Here is an 18077-nt window from a genome sequence, read left to right as displayed (position 1 = left end):
AAAACAGACTTGTCACATGAACACATGGTCCATGTGTGCAGCCCCATCGATTATAATGGGTGTGCGTGTGTGTCTCCAGTATGTGTGAAAACGGTCACCACACGGACTGGAAACACGGATGTGTGAAGCGGGCTTAATACAAAGTGGCACATTGTGATGGGAAGCTGTTAAGCATAAAAAGACCGATAGAACATTTTCATCAATATCCAAAAACACATGTGGCCACAATTTAAAAAAAAAAAAAAAAAAAATAAGTTGTCATGTTGAATAATTCTGGCTTGAAATAACTGGTGCCAATACTCAGCAGACAGTTTTAGCTCAGGGCTGTGCTGGGCTTTCCACTTTGCCTTCACCTAATTTTGGCTACAAATAATATGATGATCTGAAATTCTACAAGAAATTTTAGATGATCAACATTGTACGTGAACACATAATGGTTTACGGTTTAATATATGTAAAATGAAATAAGAAAAAAAAAATAGACATGCACAGTGGGCACAAGATTTATGTAAATCCCATCTACTTTGCATAAAAATGCAGTGAATGTCAGTATCAGCCAAGTCAAAAAACAGAAATCACTTAGCTTTACTTCAGACATCCTGCAAAAAGCTACATAGGACCTGTGAGCACTTGGCCTTTTTACTGTAACAGCATGGTGTATTTTGGGGACTTGACACTTTTCCCTTGGCATTTGGTGGCCGTGTGCTGTGTACCTGGGGTATATGGGCAATGTTGCACTGTGATTTGTAATCTAGTTGCAGCCTGAGGTGTAGACCAATGACCTTCTGACAGCAAAACGTAATGGTGACCACTCTCTGCTCATTCTTCTCGACCTTTCTGCAGCTTTCGACACTGTTGACCATCCTCTCCTACTCTCTAGGCTCCAGTCACTAGGCATTAAGGACACTGCTCTTTCCTGGTTCTCCTCCTATCTTTCCGACCGCTCCTTCAGTGTTCTGTTTTCTGGCTCCACTTCATCTCCTCTTCCTCTCACTGTTGGGGTACCTCAGGGCTCAGTCCTTGGCCCCCTTCTCTTCTCTCTCTATATGGCCCCAATTGGACAGACCATCAGCAGATTTGGCTTTCAGTACCATCTTTATGCTGATGACACACAACTGTACACATCATCCCCTGACCTTACCTCCGCTGTACTACAGAACGCCACTGACTGTCTGTCTGCAGTCTCCAACATCATGTCTGCTCTCTATCTGAAACTCAACCTCTCCAAAACTGAACTTCTTCTGCTCCCACCATCTACTAACCTCCCTAAATCTGACATTTCCCTCTCTGTGGGTGGCACCATAATAACACCCCGACAGCAGGCGCGCTGTCTGGGTGTTATGTTCGACTCCGATCTCTCCTTCACCTCCCATATACAATCTCTTGCCCGCTCATGCCGCTTACACCTAAAGAACATCTCTAGAATCCGCCCTTTTCTCACCATGGAAACAACAAAAACTCTCACTGTCGCCCTGATCCACTCCCGCCTGGACTACTATAATGCTCTATTAATTGGCCTCCCTCTCACTCGACTCTCCCCTCTCCAGTCTATCCTTAATGCAGCAGCCAGGGTTGTCCATCTGGCTAATCGTTACTCAGACGCGTCCGCTCTTCGCCAGTCGTTACACTGGCTGCCAATTCATTACAGGGTACAATTCAAAGTACTTGTTCTCACCCACAAAGCTCTCCACAGTGCGGCACCCCCTTACATCTCCTCCCTCATTTCTGTCTATCGGCCTAACCGACTGCTGCGCTCTGCAAATGACTTTCGACTAACCTCTGCCCTAATCCGTACCTCCCACTCCCGACTCCAAGACTTCTCCCGTGCTGCGCCAATCCTCTGGAATGCTCTACCCCAAGATATTAGGACCATCCACAATTTGCATAGTTTTAGGCGCTCGCTCAAAACACATTTGTTCAGAGCGGCCTATCACATTCAGTAATCAAAGTCATGTTTGTGTGTGTGTAGCCCATTCACTATCTCCATCTAACCCCCACCCCCTGAAGATGGCTGGACCGTCATTGTAAATACATCATTGTAAATACAAACCTGTGCTTTGTATCTCCCCCACCTCATTGTAGATTGTAAGCTCCACGAGCAGGGTCGTCTTATTTCGCTTTAATTATTGTATTGTTAACGTTGTTACTTATGACTGTTGTGTTTGAAACTGTTCAACTGTAAAGCGCTGCGGAATATGTTGGCGCTATATAAATAAAGATTATTATTATTATTATTATTAGGCTGTGTTACAGTGTGATTTGCCCCCTATTTGCAGCTTGAGGTGTGGGTTGTGTTACAGTGTGATTTGTCCCCTATTTGCAGCTTGAGGTGTGGGTTGTGTTACAGTGTGATTTGTCCCCTATGTGCAGCCTGAGGTGTAGGCTGTGTTACAGTGTGATTTGTCCCCTATTTTCAGCCTGAGGTGTGGGTTATGTAACAGTGTGATTTGTTCACTATTTGCAGCCTGAGGTGCAGGCTGTGTTACAGTGTGATTTGTCCCCTATTTGCAGCCTGAGTTGTAGGCTGTGTTACAGTGTGATTTGTCCCCTATTTGCAGCCTGTGTAGGCTGTGTTACAGTGTGATTTGTCCCCTATTTGCAGCTTGAGGTGTGGGTTGTGTTACAGTGTGATTTGTCCCCTATTTGCAGCCTGAGGTGTAGGCTGTGTTGCAGTGTGATTTGTCCCCTATGTGCAGCCTGAGGTGTAGGCTGTGTTACAGTGTGATTTGTCCCCTATTTGCAGCCTGAGGTGTGGGTTGTGTAACAGTGTGATTTGTCCCCTATTTGCAGCCTGAGGTGTAGGCTGTGTTACAGTGTGATTTGTCCCCTATTTGCAGCCTGTGTAGGCTGTGTTACAGTGTGATTTGTCCCCTATTTGCAGCCTGAGGTGTGGGTTGTGTTACAGTGTGATTTGTCCCCTATTTGCAGCCTGAGGTGTGGCTTGTGTTACAGTGTGATTTGTCCCCTATTTGCAGCCTGAGGTGTAGGCTGTGTTACAGTGTGATTTGTCCCCTATATGCAGCCTGTGTAGGCTGTGTTACAGTGTGATTTGTCCCCTATTTGCAGCTTGAGGTGTGGGTTGTGTTACAGTGTGATTTGTCCCCTATTTGCAGCCTGAGGTGTGGGTTGTGTTACAGTGTGATTTGTCCCCTATTTGCAGCCTGAGGTGTGGGTTGTGTTACAGTGTGATTTGTCCCCTATTTGCAGCCTGAGGTGTGGGTTGTGTTACAGTGTGATTTGTCCCCTATTTGCAGCCTGAGGTGTGGGTTGTGTTACAGTGTGATTTGTCCCCTATTTGCAGCCTGAGGTGTGGGTTGTGTTACAGTGTGATTTGTCCCCTATTTGCAGCCTGAGGTGTGGGTGGTGTTACAGTGTGATTTGTCCCCTATTTGCAGCCTCAGGTGTGGGTTGTGTTACAGTGTGATTTGTCCCCTATTTGCAGCCTGAGGTGTGGGTTGTGTTACAGTGTGATTTGTCCCCTATTTGCAGCCTCAGGTGTGGGTTGTGTTACAGTGTGATTTGTCCCCTATGTGCAGCCTGAGGTGTAGGCTGTGCTACAGTGTGATTTGTATTCTATTTGCAGCCTGAGGTGTAGTCTGTGCTAGTGTGATTTGTCCCCTATTTGCAGCCTGAGGTGCAGGCTGTGTTGCAGTGTGATTTGTATTCTATTTGCAGCCTGAGGTGTAGGCTGTGTTACAGTGTGATTTGTCCCCTATTTGCAGCCTGAGGTGTAGGCTGTGTTACAGTGTGATTTGTCCCCTATTTGCAGCCTGAGGTGTAGGCTGTGTTACAGTGTGATTTGTCCCCCATTTGCAGCCTGAGGTGTAGGCTGTGTTACATTGTGATTTGTCCCCTATTTGCAGCCTGAGGTGTGGGTTGTGTTACAGTGTGATTTGTCCCCTATTTGCAGCTTGAGGTGTGGGTTGTGTTACAGTGTGATTTGTCCCCTATTTGCAGCCTGAGGTGTGGGTTGTGTTACAGTGTGATTTGTCCCCTATGTGCAGCCTGAGGTGTAGGCTGTGTTACAGTGTGATTTGTCCCCTATTTGCAGCCTGAGGTGTGGGTTATGTTACAGTGTGATTTGTCCCCTATTTGCAGCCTGAGGTGCAGGCTGTGTTACAGTGTGATTTGTATTCTATTTGCCGTCTGAGGTGTAGGCTGTGTTACAGTGTGATTTGTCCCCTATTTGCAGCCTGAGGTGCAGGCTGTGTTGCAGTGTGATTTGTCTCCTATTTGCAGCCTGAGATGTGGGTTGTGTTACAGTGTGATTTGTCCCCTATTTGAAGCCTGAGGTGTAGGCTGTGTTACAGTGTGATTTGTATTCTATTTGCAGCCTGAGGTGTAGCTGTGTTACAGTGTGCTTTGTATTCTATTTGCAGCCTGAGGTGTAGGCCGTGTTACAGTGTGATTTGTCCCCTATTTGCAGCCTGAGGTGCAGGCTGTGCTGCAGTGTGATTTGTATTCTATTTGCAGCCTGAGGTGTAGGCTGTGTTACAGTGTGATTTGTCCCCTATTTGCAGCCTGAGGTGTGGGTTGTGTTACAGTGTGATTTGTCCCCTATTTGCAGCCTGAGGTGTAGGCTGTGTTAAAGTGTGATTTGTATTCTATTTGCAGCCTGAGGTGTAGGCTGTGCTACAGTGTGATTTGTATTCTATTTGCAGCCTGAGGTGTAGGCTGTGTTGCAGTGTGATTTGTCCCCTATTTGCAACATGAGGTGTAGGCTGTGTTACAGTGTGATTTGTCCCCTATTTGCAGCCTGAGGTGTGGGTTGTGTTACAGTGTGATTTGTCCCCTATTTGCGGCCTGAGGTGTAGGCTGTGTTACAGTGTGATTTGTCCCCTATTTGCAGCCTGAGGTGCAGGCTGTGTTGCAGTGTGATTTGTCCCCTACTTGTAGCCTGAGGTGTAGGCTGTGTTACAGTGTGATTTGTCCCCTATTTGCAGCCTGAGGTGCAGGCTGTGTTGCAGTGTGATTTGTCCCCTATTTGTTGCCTGAGGTGCAGGCTGTGTTGCAGTGTGATTTGTCCCCTATTTGTAGCCTGAGGTGTAGGCTGTGTTGCAGTGTGATTTGTCCCCTATTTGTAGCCTGAGGTGTAGGCTGTGTTGCAGTGTGATTTGTCTCCTATTTGCAGCCTGAGGTGTGGGTTGTGTTACAGTGTGATTTGTCCCCTATTTGCGGCCTGAGGTGTAGGCTGTGTTACAGTGTGATTTGTCCCCTATTTGTAGCCTGAGGTGTAGGCTGTGTTGCAGTGTGATTTGTCTCCTATTTGCAGCCTGAGGTGTGGGTTGTGTTACAGTGTGATTTGTCCCCTATTTGCGGCCTGAGGTGTAGGCTGTGTTACAGTGTGATTTGTCCCCTATTTGCAGCCTGAGGTGCAGGCTGTGTTGCAGTGTGATTTGTCCCCTATTTGTAGCCTGAGGTGTAGGCTGTGTTGCAGTGTGATTTGTCCCCTATTTGTAGCCTGAGGTGTAGGCTGTGTTGCAGTGTGATTTGTATTCTATTTGCAGCCTGAGGTGTGGGTTGTGTTACAGTGTGATTTGTCCCCTATTTGTAGCCTGAGGTGTAGGCTGTGTTACAGTGTGATTTGTCCCCTATTTGCAGCCTGAGGTGCAGGCTGTGTTGCAGTGTGATTTGTCCCCTATTTGTAGCCTGAGGTGTAGGCTGTGTTGCAGTGTGATTTGTCCCCTATTTGTAGCCTGAGGTGTAGGCTGTGTTGCAGTGTGATTTGTATTCTATTTGCAGCCTGATGGCTGTGATGCTGGGACTAAGTGGAGCTAGAGTAACTCCTTGAAGTGCACTTCAGTCACGTGCTTAGAACTGTGTACAATTGTGAATAACTCAATTATTCTCATTCAGGCTCAGACATTGCCTGAGTAAGAGTCATATTTCTAGAATTTAGAAAAAAAAGTTTTAAAATTAAAACAATTGCATTCAAATACTGATCTTTATATAAAAATAAAATACAAAAGAAAAAAGCTTACCAATGCTTCAGCTCCATTATATGGTGAAATGGTAAAAGAGTTTATGAACATTCGGATCTGCATGATTAATTAAAAATACATAAATATATTAAATGAAGAGTTGTTCTGAGGTGTTCTACTGTGCATACATATATACATGCCATTTTTTTTTTAAATACAATGCATCGCGAATGTAATAACTGAATACTTGTACAGTGCTGTGCAAATTAATTGGGACAAAGCATTTTTTTTTTTTTAAGTAAAATCGTAAGTTGTTTACCAGTCAGTGATTCAAACCAGCTTTAACTGCTTTGAAGAGGCACTCACACCTGTTCAAAGCAGTTAAAACTGGTTTGAATCACTGACTGGTAAACAACTTACAATTTTATTTAAAAAAATGGTTTGTCCCAATTAATTTGCACAGCACTGTAATTGATAACCATATACATCCACAAGCATGCAATACAATTAGAATAGCAAAATTCCAATATTTTCTTTTTACAACATTAGGAAATTAAACAACAGGTTTTTGTTGTGTGATTAAGGTGTTAAAGTATATCTGTCATTTTGCTCAAACATGTAATAAAAGCATGTATATTTCATTCTAAGGAGTGTTGATTTGCAACTTATACCTCCTCCCCGAGTTCATCAAAACCCATTGCATTTCTAGAGGTGTTTGCACAACTGTACATGCTACCGCATGCAAAAAACAGTCAAATAAGATGAATGCCTGGACCTAAAATCCTCCTTCTCTGATATTTCTGTATGACAGAGCACAAGGACAAAAGTCTCCCCCCACTTCAGTAATATATCATGGCATGTTTGTTACTAGAGACGGATTATACTTGAGAACAGGCAGTGGACATTAAAAGGGAAAATGTCAGTAGGATCAACCCGCCCCGTAAGCTGTTTATATGGTCAGTGGTCAATGTAACATGCTAGTCTATTTCCTATGACCTATAGTGCCTTGAAAAAAGTATTCATACCCTGTGAACTTTTCTACATTAAACCCACAAACTTAAATGTATTTTATTGGGATTTTATGTGAAATACCAACACAAAGCAGCAAGTATTTGTGAAGTGTAAAGGAAATGATACATGGTTTTTCAATTATTTTAGAAATTTCTTCCTTCACCATCCATCAAATCTTCAGAGGGTGGCGATGCAAGAAACTGTAGTAAGTAACAACAGCGCTGCACTCTGATGATGTTCTGTTCAGGGAGCGAGTGCAGCACCAGCCTCCTGCAACGCCACATTTGATACTTCTCTCAAACAAAATGTCACAGGAGATGAAGTTAACTTGAAAATCACATGTGCATGTTGCAACGCTGACGTCATACCAGGCCGCTAATTACAAACATAGCTGCGGCTGCCAGCAGGTACGACGCAGTTCTCAGGGCCACAGAATACTGACATGGCCTTTAGACCGAGTCCTACAAATCACTTAACCCCAATTCTGCTCATTGAAGCACCAATACACAACCATCAACCCTGACATAGGGGTATTTTCTATGACTATGTAATAATGCAGAGAGTATCATACCCTATTGGAAAAAAATCACCAATTTTCATCTACCTAACGTGACCTTACTATGAAATAAAACAGAGTACATCAGAGCCATAGGCAGATGCCTCATACAAAGTCCATGAATAAGATGGAAGAATATAGGAATGTTGGACAGAAGATAAATATTTTACTGTAAATTACATTTACATTGTATTTCATTACAGTAGCGGTATGGCTAAAAAAGCCCGAATGAAGCCTAAATATGTACTTACCACCCACATAATTGGCATTATCAACATCCAGAAGCAAGATGGCAAGATCCCATAGGTAAGATTTGTCATAACAAGACCTGGACATACCACACTGGAATATAACCCCTGCATTGGAAAAATACATTATCTATTAATCTAGATTCTCAAACTGTGGTCCATACCATTTCTCTAGGAGGCACACTGTCAGCATACTGTGCTGCTAGAGAGGCCATCGCCTTTCAGACAACGTTCTGCTAAGAAGTCAGAAAAACAACCAACTGCGGATTACCTCCATGGATCAAGTGCTGAGCGTCTGACGTCCTCACAAGCTCCCCCCAATCAGTGGTATTGGATCCAGGCTATTGCACCCAGTATTTACTTTGGGATATAGAGCAGGGAGAAAATTACCCAATCGCCTACGTATTAGCTGGGAACCTTTGTTCCTTTTTTTTGCTCTACCATTGCCACTTATATTGGCCATTGTGGCTTTCTATAGCAGTTCTATTGTGCACATAGTTTACGTTCCGTAGTGGATGTTATTAGAAGCTTCTCTATTAGTGGTATTATTTGCAGGACAGTCTACCCAGCATCTATTTACTTAATGGTATTTGTTCCTTTGCTGGGGGGTTTTCTACCTCTTAACCCTTTATTGGATTAGGTCCTGCTTCTATATATGTTTTAGTGGTTTTCTATCGCAAATATTACTGTGCATATATGAGTAGAATTATCCATTTGGTGTGTATACCATTATTTTTAGCTCTGCTTGCATTGCAGCATATTTTTATGTAGGGCAAGTTATTGGCTACAATGACCATTTGTTACATATTTATGGGACATTTACTATATAGACTAATTACTGTATATTTAATCACAGTATCTGTATATTCCTTTGCCCTATTCAGGGGAGTTTAATCTGGCTTTATTATAAGCCTGAAGGGTTCATTATATGTGTCATTTCTAGGACTGTTTTTATACGGTTATGTGTGTGTTGCACTTAATAAAATTTGTATTTTTGCTGTGATCCCTGTTGTGGTCAGTAGCTTTCTCTTCTGCTTTATGATTTACTTTTTTGCTGATTTCAGGTGTATCCCCTACTTTATTTTGTGGTGCCCTCCCAGTTTTTGCTACTACAAGTGTACAGCGTTGCAGTCAATCACTGAGCTCAGTGGCATAGCTGAACAAGAGTGGGTGCAGAAAAGAGCAACCAAGGTTAAGGCAACGGCTGGACTGCAATACCAAGACAAGTCATTACACCTGGGATGATTCAGTTTAGAAAAAGGAAGGCTCAGGGGCGATCTTATTACAATTTACAAATATATGAGGCATCAGTACAGAGATCTTTCTATGTAACTATTTACATGTAAGCTTAGTCATAACCACAGACACAATTCTTTAACTCCTTCACCCCCAAGGGTGGTTTGCACATTCATGACGGGCCAATTTTTACAATTCTGACCACTGTCTCTTTATGAGGTAATAACTCTGAAACGCTTCCATGGATCCCGGTGATTCTGACAATGTTTTTTCATGACATATTGTACTTCAGGATAGTGGTAACATTTTTTATATAACTTGCGTTTATTCGTGAAAAAAAAAAAAACACGGAAATTTGGCAAAAATGTTGAAAATTTCGCAATCTTCCAAATTTGAATTTTTATGCCCTTAAATCACAGAGAAGTGTCACATAAAATACTTAATAAATAACATTTCCCACATGTTTACTTTTAACCCCTTTCTGCCATGAGACGTACTATCCCGTCCATGTGCCCTGGGACTTAATTCCCAGGGACGGGATAGTACGTCATAGCGATCAGCGGCGCCCACGTGGTGAGCGCTGCTGATCGCAGCCGGGTGTCAGCCGATTATCACAGCTGACACCCGGCACAATGTGTGAGGGGGCGGTCACGGACGGACCGCCCCCGACACGTTAACCCTTTGCACACCGCGATCAAACACGATCGTGGTGTACCGGGGGTTAAAGGGAAGCATCGGCAGGGAGGGGGCTCCCTCCGTGCTTCTCTGAGCCCCCCACGGCAGCGCAATGTGCAGCACTGCTGCGGTGGGCGCCTTCTCTGCAGGCCCCCAAATCCAAGATGGCGACGGGGACCTTCGGGGGCTTGCAGGGAGCCGGCTTCCTCAGTGCCTTCAAAGCGCAGGCACGAGGAAGCCTGCTGCACTGCCTGTGACAGATTGCTGATCTGTCACAGTGATCTGTGATGTGACAGATCAGCGATCTGTCACAGGACAGTGATGTCCCCCCTGGGACAATGTAAAAAAGTAAAAAAAAAAAAGTGTTAAAATAATTTAAATAAAAATATTCCCCCAATAAATTCATTTTTTGGAAAAAAAAAACCAAACAAACATACAATAAAAGTACACATATTTGGTATCGCCGCATCTGTAACAACCTGCCCTATAAAACTGTCCCATTAGTTAACCCTTTTAGCGAACCCCCTAAAAAATAAAAATAAAAAACTAAGCAAAAAATAATGATTTATTATCATACCGCCGAACAAAAAACGGAGATTAGACCTACCGGTAATGTTATTTCCAGGAGTTCATCCTGACAGCACCATGGGGGGGGGGGTTGACCTTTCATCCTTACAGGGACAGGAAATACACGAGAGGTTAAAAGGTCCCCTCCCACACCACACTCCAGTGATTTTCCAAGTACCACACCAGTATGGATGCAATTAAAATTTATTGAGATTTAGTACAAGCATATTGACACCAGTACAGATCCTAGGGAGGGAACTACCAGTGCTGTCAGGATGGACTCCTGGAAATAACATTACCGGTAGGTCTAATCTCCGTTTTCCAGGACGTCCTATCCTGACAGCACCATGGGGAATACCAAAGTAGGAATTCGTTTAGGGTGGGACTACTGCTTGTAGCACTCTACGACCGAAGGTCGACTGGCTAGCTGTCAAAGTGTCCAACTTATAGTGTCTACAGAAAGTGTTCGGTGTAGACCAGGTGGCGGCCCTGCATATTTGATCTACTGAGGCCCCCGCCCTCTCTGCCCATGATGTCGCTATTGCCCTAGTGGAATGGGCCCTAAGTCCTACCGGTATAGGAAACCCTTCGGCCTCGTACGCCGAGGTGATAATTGTCTTAATCCACCTTGCCAGGGTCTGTGTAGCTGCGCTTTTACCCTTATTTCTACCGCCGTACTGGATAAATAGTTTTGTGTCCTGTCGCCAATCCCAGGTGACCTCTAGGTAGCGGATGACTGCACGTCTAACATCCAGGGAATGGAAGTTTTTCTTTATCATTCTTTGGGTCTGGACAAAATGAGGGTAGGATTATCTCCTGGTTTATGTTTTGCGGAGATGCTACTTTCGGGAGGAACCTCGGGTCTAGCTTGAGCACTATGTGATCCTCAAAGATCTGAATGTAGGGGTTCTGGACTGAGAGGGCCTGGATCTCCCCTAAGCGCTTGGCTGAGGTGATCGCTACCAGAAATACAGTTTTTTGTGTGAGCTTTGCAATGTCTACCTCTGATATTGGCTCATAAGGGGGTCTACACAGAGAGTTGAGGACTAGATTTAGGTCCCACGGGGGGACCGTCCTTCTTAATGTGGGTCTTAACCTCTGGGTGGCTTTGGTAAATCGCGCTATCCATGGATGGGAGGATAGGGAGAAATTGCAGAAAGTACTTAAGGCCGCTATCTGGACCTTGAGTGTGCTCGGGGTTAGGCCCTTATCAAATCCTGCCTGTAGGAAATCTAGGATTTGAGGGATATTGGGCCGAGACAGGTCTAAAGGGGCACTACCACTTTCTGAGCAGAACCTCTTCCAGATCTTACGATATATTGCCCGCGTGACAGGTTTACGGCTGGCCTGTAATGTAGAGATCACTTGGTCCGAGAGGCCACTGGACTTCAGGATGTCCCTCTCAGGATCCATGCTGCTAGTTGCAAAGTTCCTGGGTTTGGGTGTTGAACTGGGCCCTGGGCAAGTAGGTCCGACGACGTTGGTAGATGGAGTGGTCCCTTCTGAGCCATTTTCTTGAGGAGGGGAAACCAACTCCGCTGGGGCCAAAAGGGTACGATTAGCATCACCCGAGCTCCCTCCTCCTGGATCTTTCTGAGAACCCTTGGTATTATGGCGATAGGGGGGAACCCCTATAGTAGTCCCCCTCTCCAGCTCTGGTTCAAGGCATCGATCTCTTCCGGATGGTCCGCCGGATTGAGGGAGTAGAACCTCTCCAGCTTGGCGTTTCTTCTTGTCGCAAAGAGGTCCAGTTGGGGTGTCCCCCAGCGATGGCACAAGTCCATGAAGATCTCTTCTTTTAGCTCCCACTCGGTGGCCCGGACTTCTTGCCTGCTTAAGTAGTCGGCTATATTGTTTTGGGAGCCTTCCAGGTGTATTGCTGACAAGGAGCGGGTGTTGTTTTCTGCCCAGGTGAGGATGCGAGCCGCTAGGTCCTGAAGCTTCCCGTGCCTTGGACCCCCTTGGTGGCGTAGGAAGGCCACTGTGGTCACGTTGTCCGACATGATCTTTATATGCTGGTTCTGTAGGCATGACTTGTTTCTCTTCAGCGTTTCCCAAACTGCTCGTAGTTCTCGGTAGTTTGAGGACTGTAAGCTGATGTTCTTGGGCCATGTTCCTTGCAGGTATCTTCCCTTTAGGTGAGCTCCCCATCCTTCTCTGCTGGCATCCGTGGTGATGGTTACACAAGGAGACAGGATCCAAGGAACCCCCCTGGCTGATATTTCTGTGGTTGGTCCACCACTTCAGGGATGATCTTAAAGCTGGAGACGGCCGGAACTTCTTGTCCAGTGAGGACTGTCGTCTGTCCAATCTTGACAGGATCTCCCTCTGCAGGATTCTTGTGTGGGCCTGGCTCCACATAACGCAGGGTATGCATGCGGTTAGGGTGCCCAGAATCTTCATCGCGGTCCTTATCGAAACCTGGTGCTGACCGAGCTGACGAACCTTGTCCATGATGGGCCTTTTCTTCTCTTCGGGTAAGAGTGAGATTCTTTTTCTGGAGTCCAACATGACCCCCAGGAATTTTTTCTGAGAACTGGGCCGAAGATCTGACTTTTCTCTGTTCAGGATCCAACCTAGGCTCTCGAGCCTGGAAATTACTGAAATGAGTTGTTCCTTCAACTCCTCCACTGTACGGGATACCACTAAAAAGTCGTCTAAGTAAGGCACGATGATTATGCCCTCCTGTCTTAAATTTGCCACGACTTCGGCGACCAGTTTCGTAAAAACTCGAGGTGCTGACGCCAAGCCGAACGGAAGGGCCTGGAACTGAAAGTGGTAGTATCTGCCGCCTTTCTTTAGGGCGAAACGTAGGAACCTCTGAGATTGAGGATGGATGGGCACGTGATAATACGCACTTTTTAAGTCTATAGTGCACATGGAAGCGTTCTGGTCTATCAGTGGGATGGCGGTTTTCAGGGATTCCATTCGGAATCTCTTGTACCGAACCCATTGATTTAATGGTTTTAAATTTATGATGGTTCGGCTTTCTCCCGACGGTTTTGTTATCGTGAAGAGAGTTGAATAGTGCCCCTGACCTCTCTCCGCTTCTGGGACGGGAACCACTACCTCGGTCTTTAATAGATCCCCTATGTCGGCCCATACAGGATCTATCAGGGTTCTGGAACGGGGTTCTGTGACCACGAATCGTGCAGGGGGGGTTTTTGTAAACTCGAGGGAATAACCCTGGGAGATTGTATTGAGGACCCATGGGTTTTGGGAGATGAGTCGCCAAGCCTCCGCAAAGTGTCTGAGACGCCCCCTCGGTATGGCGTCATTGTCTTCTGCTTCTGGAACTTTGCCCGGAATGAGACGGGGGAGCCCTACTTTTCCCCCCCTTTGAATATTCCCAGCGAGGAGATTTCCCCTTCCCTCTATATTCCTGCCTCTGGTAAGGACGGAATCTCTGAAAGGAAGACTGCCTTCTAGGTTTCTCCTCTGGAAACCCTTTTTTGTCGTCAGAGACACTCTAGAATCTTATCTAAAGCCGGCCCAAATACTTCCCCCCCCCCCCCCCCCCCCGAGAAGGGTATGGAACATAATTTATTCTTAGACTGGTAGTCCCCCGACCAGGTTTTCATCCATATGGCTCGACGGGCCGCGTTGGATAAAGAGTTATTCCTGGCCGCAAATCTTACAGATTCCGCCGAAGCATCCGCCAGAAAACCAGTTGCGATCTTTAACAGGGGAATGCTCTCAAGGATATCGCCCCTAGGGGCTTTTTCCTTTAATTGCTGTTCCATCTGGTCGATCCATAGATACATGGACCTAGCGACTGAAGTGGCGGCTATGTTTGCTTTCATCACCGCCGCTGAGGCCTCCCAAGCCCTCTTCAAGAGCACGTCGGACTTTTTGTCCATGGGTTCTTTGAGACTGGAAGAGTCCTCAAAGGGAATTGAGGTCTTCCTTGACACCTTAGCCACCTGGGAATCGATTTTAGGCACCTCATTCCAAGTGTTGATGTCTTCCGGGTTAAATGGAAGTCGCAGTTTAAAGTCTCGTGGCACAATCAGTCTTTTCTCGGCGTCCTCCCATTCTTCCAGGATCATCGCCCGGATATGGTCATTGACTGGGAAGACCTGACGGACCTTGGCTCTTAGCCCCCCGAACATAGCGTCCTGGATGGATTGCTCCTTCGGGGCTTCCTCGATCTGCATCGTACTCCTCACTGCCCTGAGGAGCTCGTCCGTATTCTCTGATGTGAAGAGGTACTTTTTCCCCGTCTCCAGGGGTTCAGAGGTGATCTCGCCTTCTTCCTCCGAGTCCGTACCCCGTATCTCCTCCTCTGAAGACTGGTCGGACTCCCATCTTGGTCTTTTGGATTGGGACCGGTCGGCCGACTGCGTGGGTAGCCATGCAGAGACGGAGGCCTGGACCTCCTCTCTGACCACTGTGCGCATCTCCGTGAGGAACGTGGCCTGCTCTCCTCTGATGATCCGCAGGGTACAGTCCTCGCATAAGGGTTTCTTCCATGTGCTCGGCAGCTTGCTGGCACAGATGGGGCATTTGGGCTTGTTTGATCTCCTAGATGCTGCTGCCACCGGGGTCGGCGCCGACTTGTCCTAACAAAGAACAGGAGACCGTTTTACTAACAGCTCCTGTCTTTGAACTCACAGCCCACCCTGCCTCCTACTCACGGACGCTGGGTCTGGCTCGCTCCTGCGTCCGTGTTCTCCGTCCATGATGTCCGCTGAAGGTGACCAGTCTGTACCGCTCTGTACCGCTGCCCCCGCTCTTATCCTACCTTATCTTGCGCTGGAAACGCTTCTCCCGTCCATGACGCTTCCTTCTGACGACGCAGGCCCAAACCGGAAGTCGTCATACCCGGCGACCGGAAGTGACGCGGCCGCCGGCTCTCGCGGGAGTCACGCCGGGGGAAGCGCTACATCGTCCCGGAGCGACGCTCCACGGGACCGCAGGCGGGATACCTCCCTTAGGGGGGTGCCGCGCGCACCGTCCGACCGGAGGAGTTGGCGGTTGGGACCCCGAACCTCCTGGTCCCGGTAAGTTCTGCTCTCCTGCCGCTGCGGCGCTCTCGTGCCTGTCCTTACAGGGACAGGAAAAACACTGGAGTGTGGTGTGGGAGGGGACCTTTTAACCTCTCGTGTATTTCCTGTCCCTGTAAGGATGAAAGGTCAACCCCCCCCATGGTGCTGTCAGGATAGGACGTCCTGGAAAGTGCAATAACGCACAAGCAAAAAGACGCATATAAATATCCATAGTACCGCTGAAAACATCATCTTGTCCCGCAAAAAACGAGGCACCATACAGCATCATCAGTGAAAAAATAAAGTTATAGCTCGCAGATTAAAGCGATGCAAAAATAATTATTTTTTATATAAAAGTTTTCATTGCATAAAACCGACAAAACATAAAAAAACGACATAAATGAGGTATCGCTGTAACCGTACTGACCCGAAGAACAAAAGGGCTTTATCAATTTTACCACACGCAGAATGGTGTAAACGCACCCCCCCAAAAGAAATTCATGAAACGCTGGTTTTTGTTCATTCTGCGTCCCAAAAATCGGAATAAAAAGCGATCAAAAAATGTCACATACCCGAAAATGGTACCAATAAAAACATCAACTCGTCCCGCAAAAGATAAGACCTCACATGACTCGGTGGGTCAAAATACGGAAAAATTATAGCTCTCAATATGTGGTGATGCAAAAACTATTTTTACAATAAAAAGCGTCTTTTAGCGTGTGACAGCTGCCAAATATAAAAACCCGCTATAAATAGTAAATCAAACCCCCCCGTTATCACCCCCTTAGTAAGGGAAAAATAATAAAATTAAAAGAAAATGTATTTATTTCCATTTTCCCATTAGGGTTAGGGCCAGGGCTAGGGTTAGGGCTGAGATTAGGGTTAGGGGTGTGTTGGGGTTAGCGTTGGAGTTAGAATTGGGGGTTTCCACTGTTTGGGCACATCAGGTGCTCTCCAAATGCAACATGGCGTCTGATCTCAATTCCAGCCAATTCTGAGTTGAAAAAGTCAAATGGTGGTCCTTCCCTTTGAAGCTCTGCCATGCGCCCAAACAGTGTTTTACCCCCACATATGGAGTATCAGCCTACTCAGGACAAATTGCAAAACAAATTTTGGGGTCCAATTTCTCCTGTCACCCTTAGGAAAATAAAAAATTGGGGGCAAAAATATAATTTGAGGAAAAAAATGATTTTTTTATTTTCACGCCCGGGCGTTATAAACTTCTGTGAAGCACTTGGGGGTTCAAAGTGCTCACCACACATCTAGATAAGTTCCGTGGGGGGTCTAGTTTCCAAAATTGGGTCACTTGTGGGGAGTTTCAATAGTTTAGGACGGTACATCAGGGGCTCTCCAAAGGCAAAATGACACCCGCAGACCATTCCATCAAAGTCTGCATTCCAAAACGTCACTACTTCTGAGCCTACTTCCCTTCTGAGCCCCGACGTGTGCCCATACAGTAGTTTTCTCCCACATATGGGGTTTCAGCGTACTCAGGACAAATTGGACAACAACTTTTGGGGTCCAATTTCTCCTGGTACCCTTGGGAAAATGAAAAAAATGGGGACTAAAAGATCATGTTTGTGGAAAAAAAATACGATTTTTTTATTTTCACGCCCGGTCGTTATAAACTTCTCTGAAGCACTGGAGGGTTCAAAGTGCTCACCACACATCTAGATAAGTTCCTTGGGGGGTCTAGTTTCCAAAATGGGGTCACTTGTGGGGGTTTTCCACTGTTTAGGTAAATCAGGGGCTCTCCAAACGTGACATGGCTTCCGATCTGAATTCCAGCCAGTTTTGCATTGAAAAAGTCAAACGGCGCACCTTCCCTTCTGAGCTCAGCCATGCGCCGAAACAGTAGTTCCCCCCCACATATCAGGTATCAGCTTACTTAGGACAAATTGCACAATAAATTTTGCAGTCCAATTTCTCCTGTTACCCTTGGTAAAATAAAAAAAATTGAACCTGAAGTATTTTTTTGTGAAAAAAAGTTAAATTTTTTTTTTTTAAATATTCCAAAATTTCGGTGACGCACCTAAAGAGTTAATTAACTTCTTGAATGTGGTTTTGAGCACCTTGAGGGGTGCAGTTTTTAGAATGGTGTCACTTTTGGGTATTTTCTATCATATAGACCCCTCAAAGTGACTTCAAATGTGATGTGGTCCGTAAAAATAAAATGGTGTTGCAAAAATGAGAAATCGCTGGTCAATTTTTAACCCTTATAACTTACTAACAAAAAAAAATTTTGGTTCCAAAATTGTGCTGATGTTAAGTAAACATGTGGGAAATGTTACTTATCAAGTTTTTTGTGTGCCATATCTCTGATTAAATTTTCAAAATTTACGCCAAATTTCCGTTTTTTTCACAAATAAACGCAAGTTATTTGAATGAAATTTTACCACTATCATGAAGTACAATATGTCACAAGAAAACAGTGTCAGAATCACCAGGATCCATGGAAACGTTTCAGAGTTATTACCTCATAAAGGGACAGTGGTCAGAACTGTAAAAAATGGCCCGGTCATTAACGTACAAACCACCCTTGGGGCTTAAGGGGTTAATCAGCACAATTTTGGAACCAATTTTTTTTTTTGTTGGGAAGTTATAAGGGTTAAAAGTTGACCAGCGATTTCTCATGTTTACAACACCATTTTATTTTTAGGGACCACATCACATTTGAAGTCACTTTGAGGGGAGAAAATACCCAAAAGTGACACCATTCTAAAAACTGCACCCCTCAAGGTGCTCAGAATCACATTCAAGAAGTTATTTAACCCTTCAGGAGCTTCACAGGAATTTTTGGAATGTTTAAAAAAAGAAAAAAAAAAAAAAAAAAAATAGATGAACATTTAACTTTTTCCTGCACTAAAAATTTACT

General features: G+C 45.4%; 1 protein-coding gene across 3 annotated transcripts in view; it reads right to left on the bottom strand.

Annotated features, from left to right (window-relative positions):
- Positions 1–18077, bottom strand: part of HSD17B7 (hydroxysteroid 17-beta dehydrogenase 7) — a 114540-nt gene that overhangs the window by 13892 nt on the left and 82571 nt on the right. For 2 of the 3 annotated variants that reach the window (XR_012226427.1, XM_073557969.1), the window contains 2 exons: positions 7740–7844; positions 5982–6038 (listed from right to left, as the gene is read on the bottom strand). Coding sequence is in view for 2 of the 3 variants with exons in the window: in XM_073557969.1 (XP_073414070.1) it covers positions 5982–6038; positions 7740–7844 (162 nt within the window). In the remaining variant the exon portion in view is untranslated. The remainder of the gene's footprint in view (positions 1–5981; positions 6039–7739; positions 7845–18077) is intronic. The other variant, XM_073557970.1, reaches the window with a different exon arrangement.

The sequence above is a fragment of the Dendrobates tinctorius genome, unplaced genomic scaffold, assembly GCF_039654945.1.
Source record: "Dendrobates tinctorius isolate UK_male_01 unplaced genomic scaffold, ASM3965494v1 ptg000012l, whole genome shotgun sequence".
In the NCBI taxonomy this organism is placed as follows: domain Eukaryota; kingdom Metazoa; phylum Chordata; class Amphibia; order Anura; family Dendrobatidae; genus Dendrobates; species Dendrobates tinctorius.
This window is presented reverse-complemented; position numbering and strand designations above follow the sequence as displayed.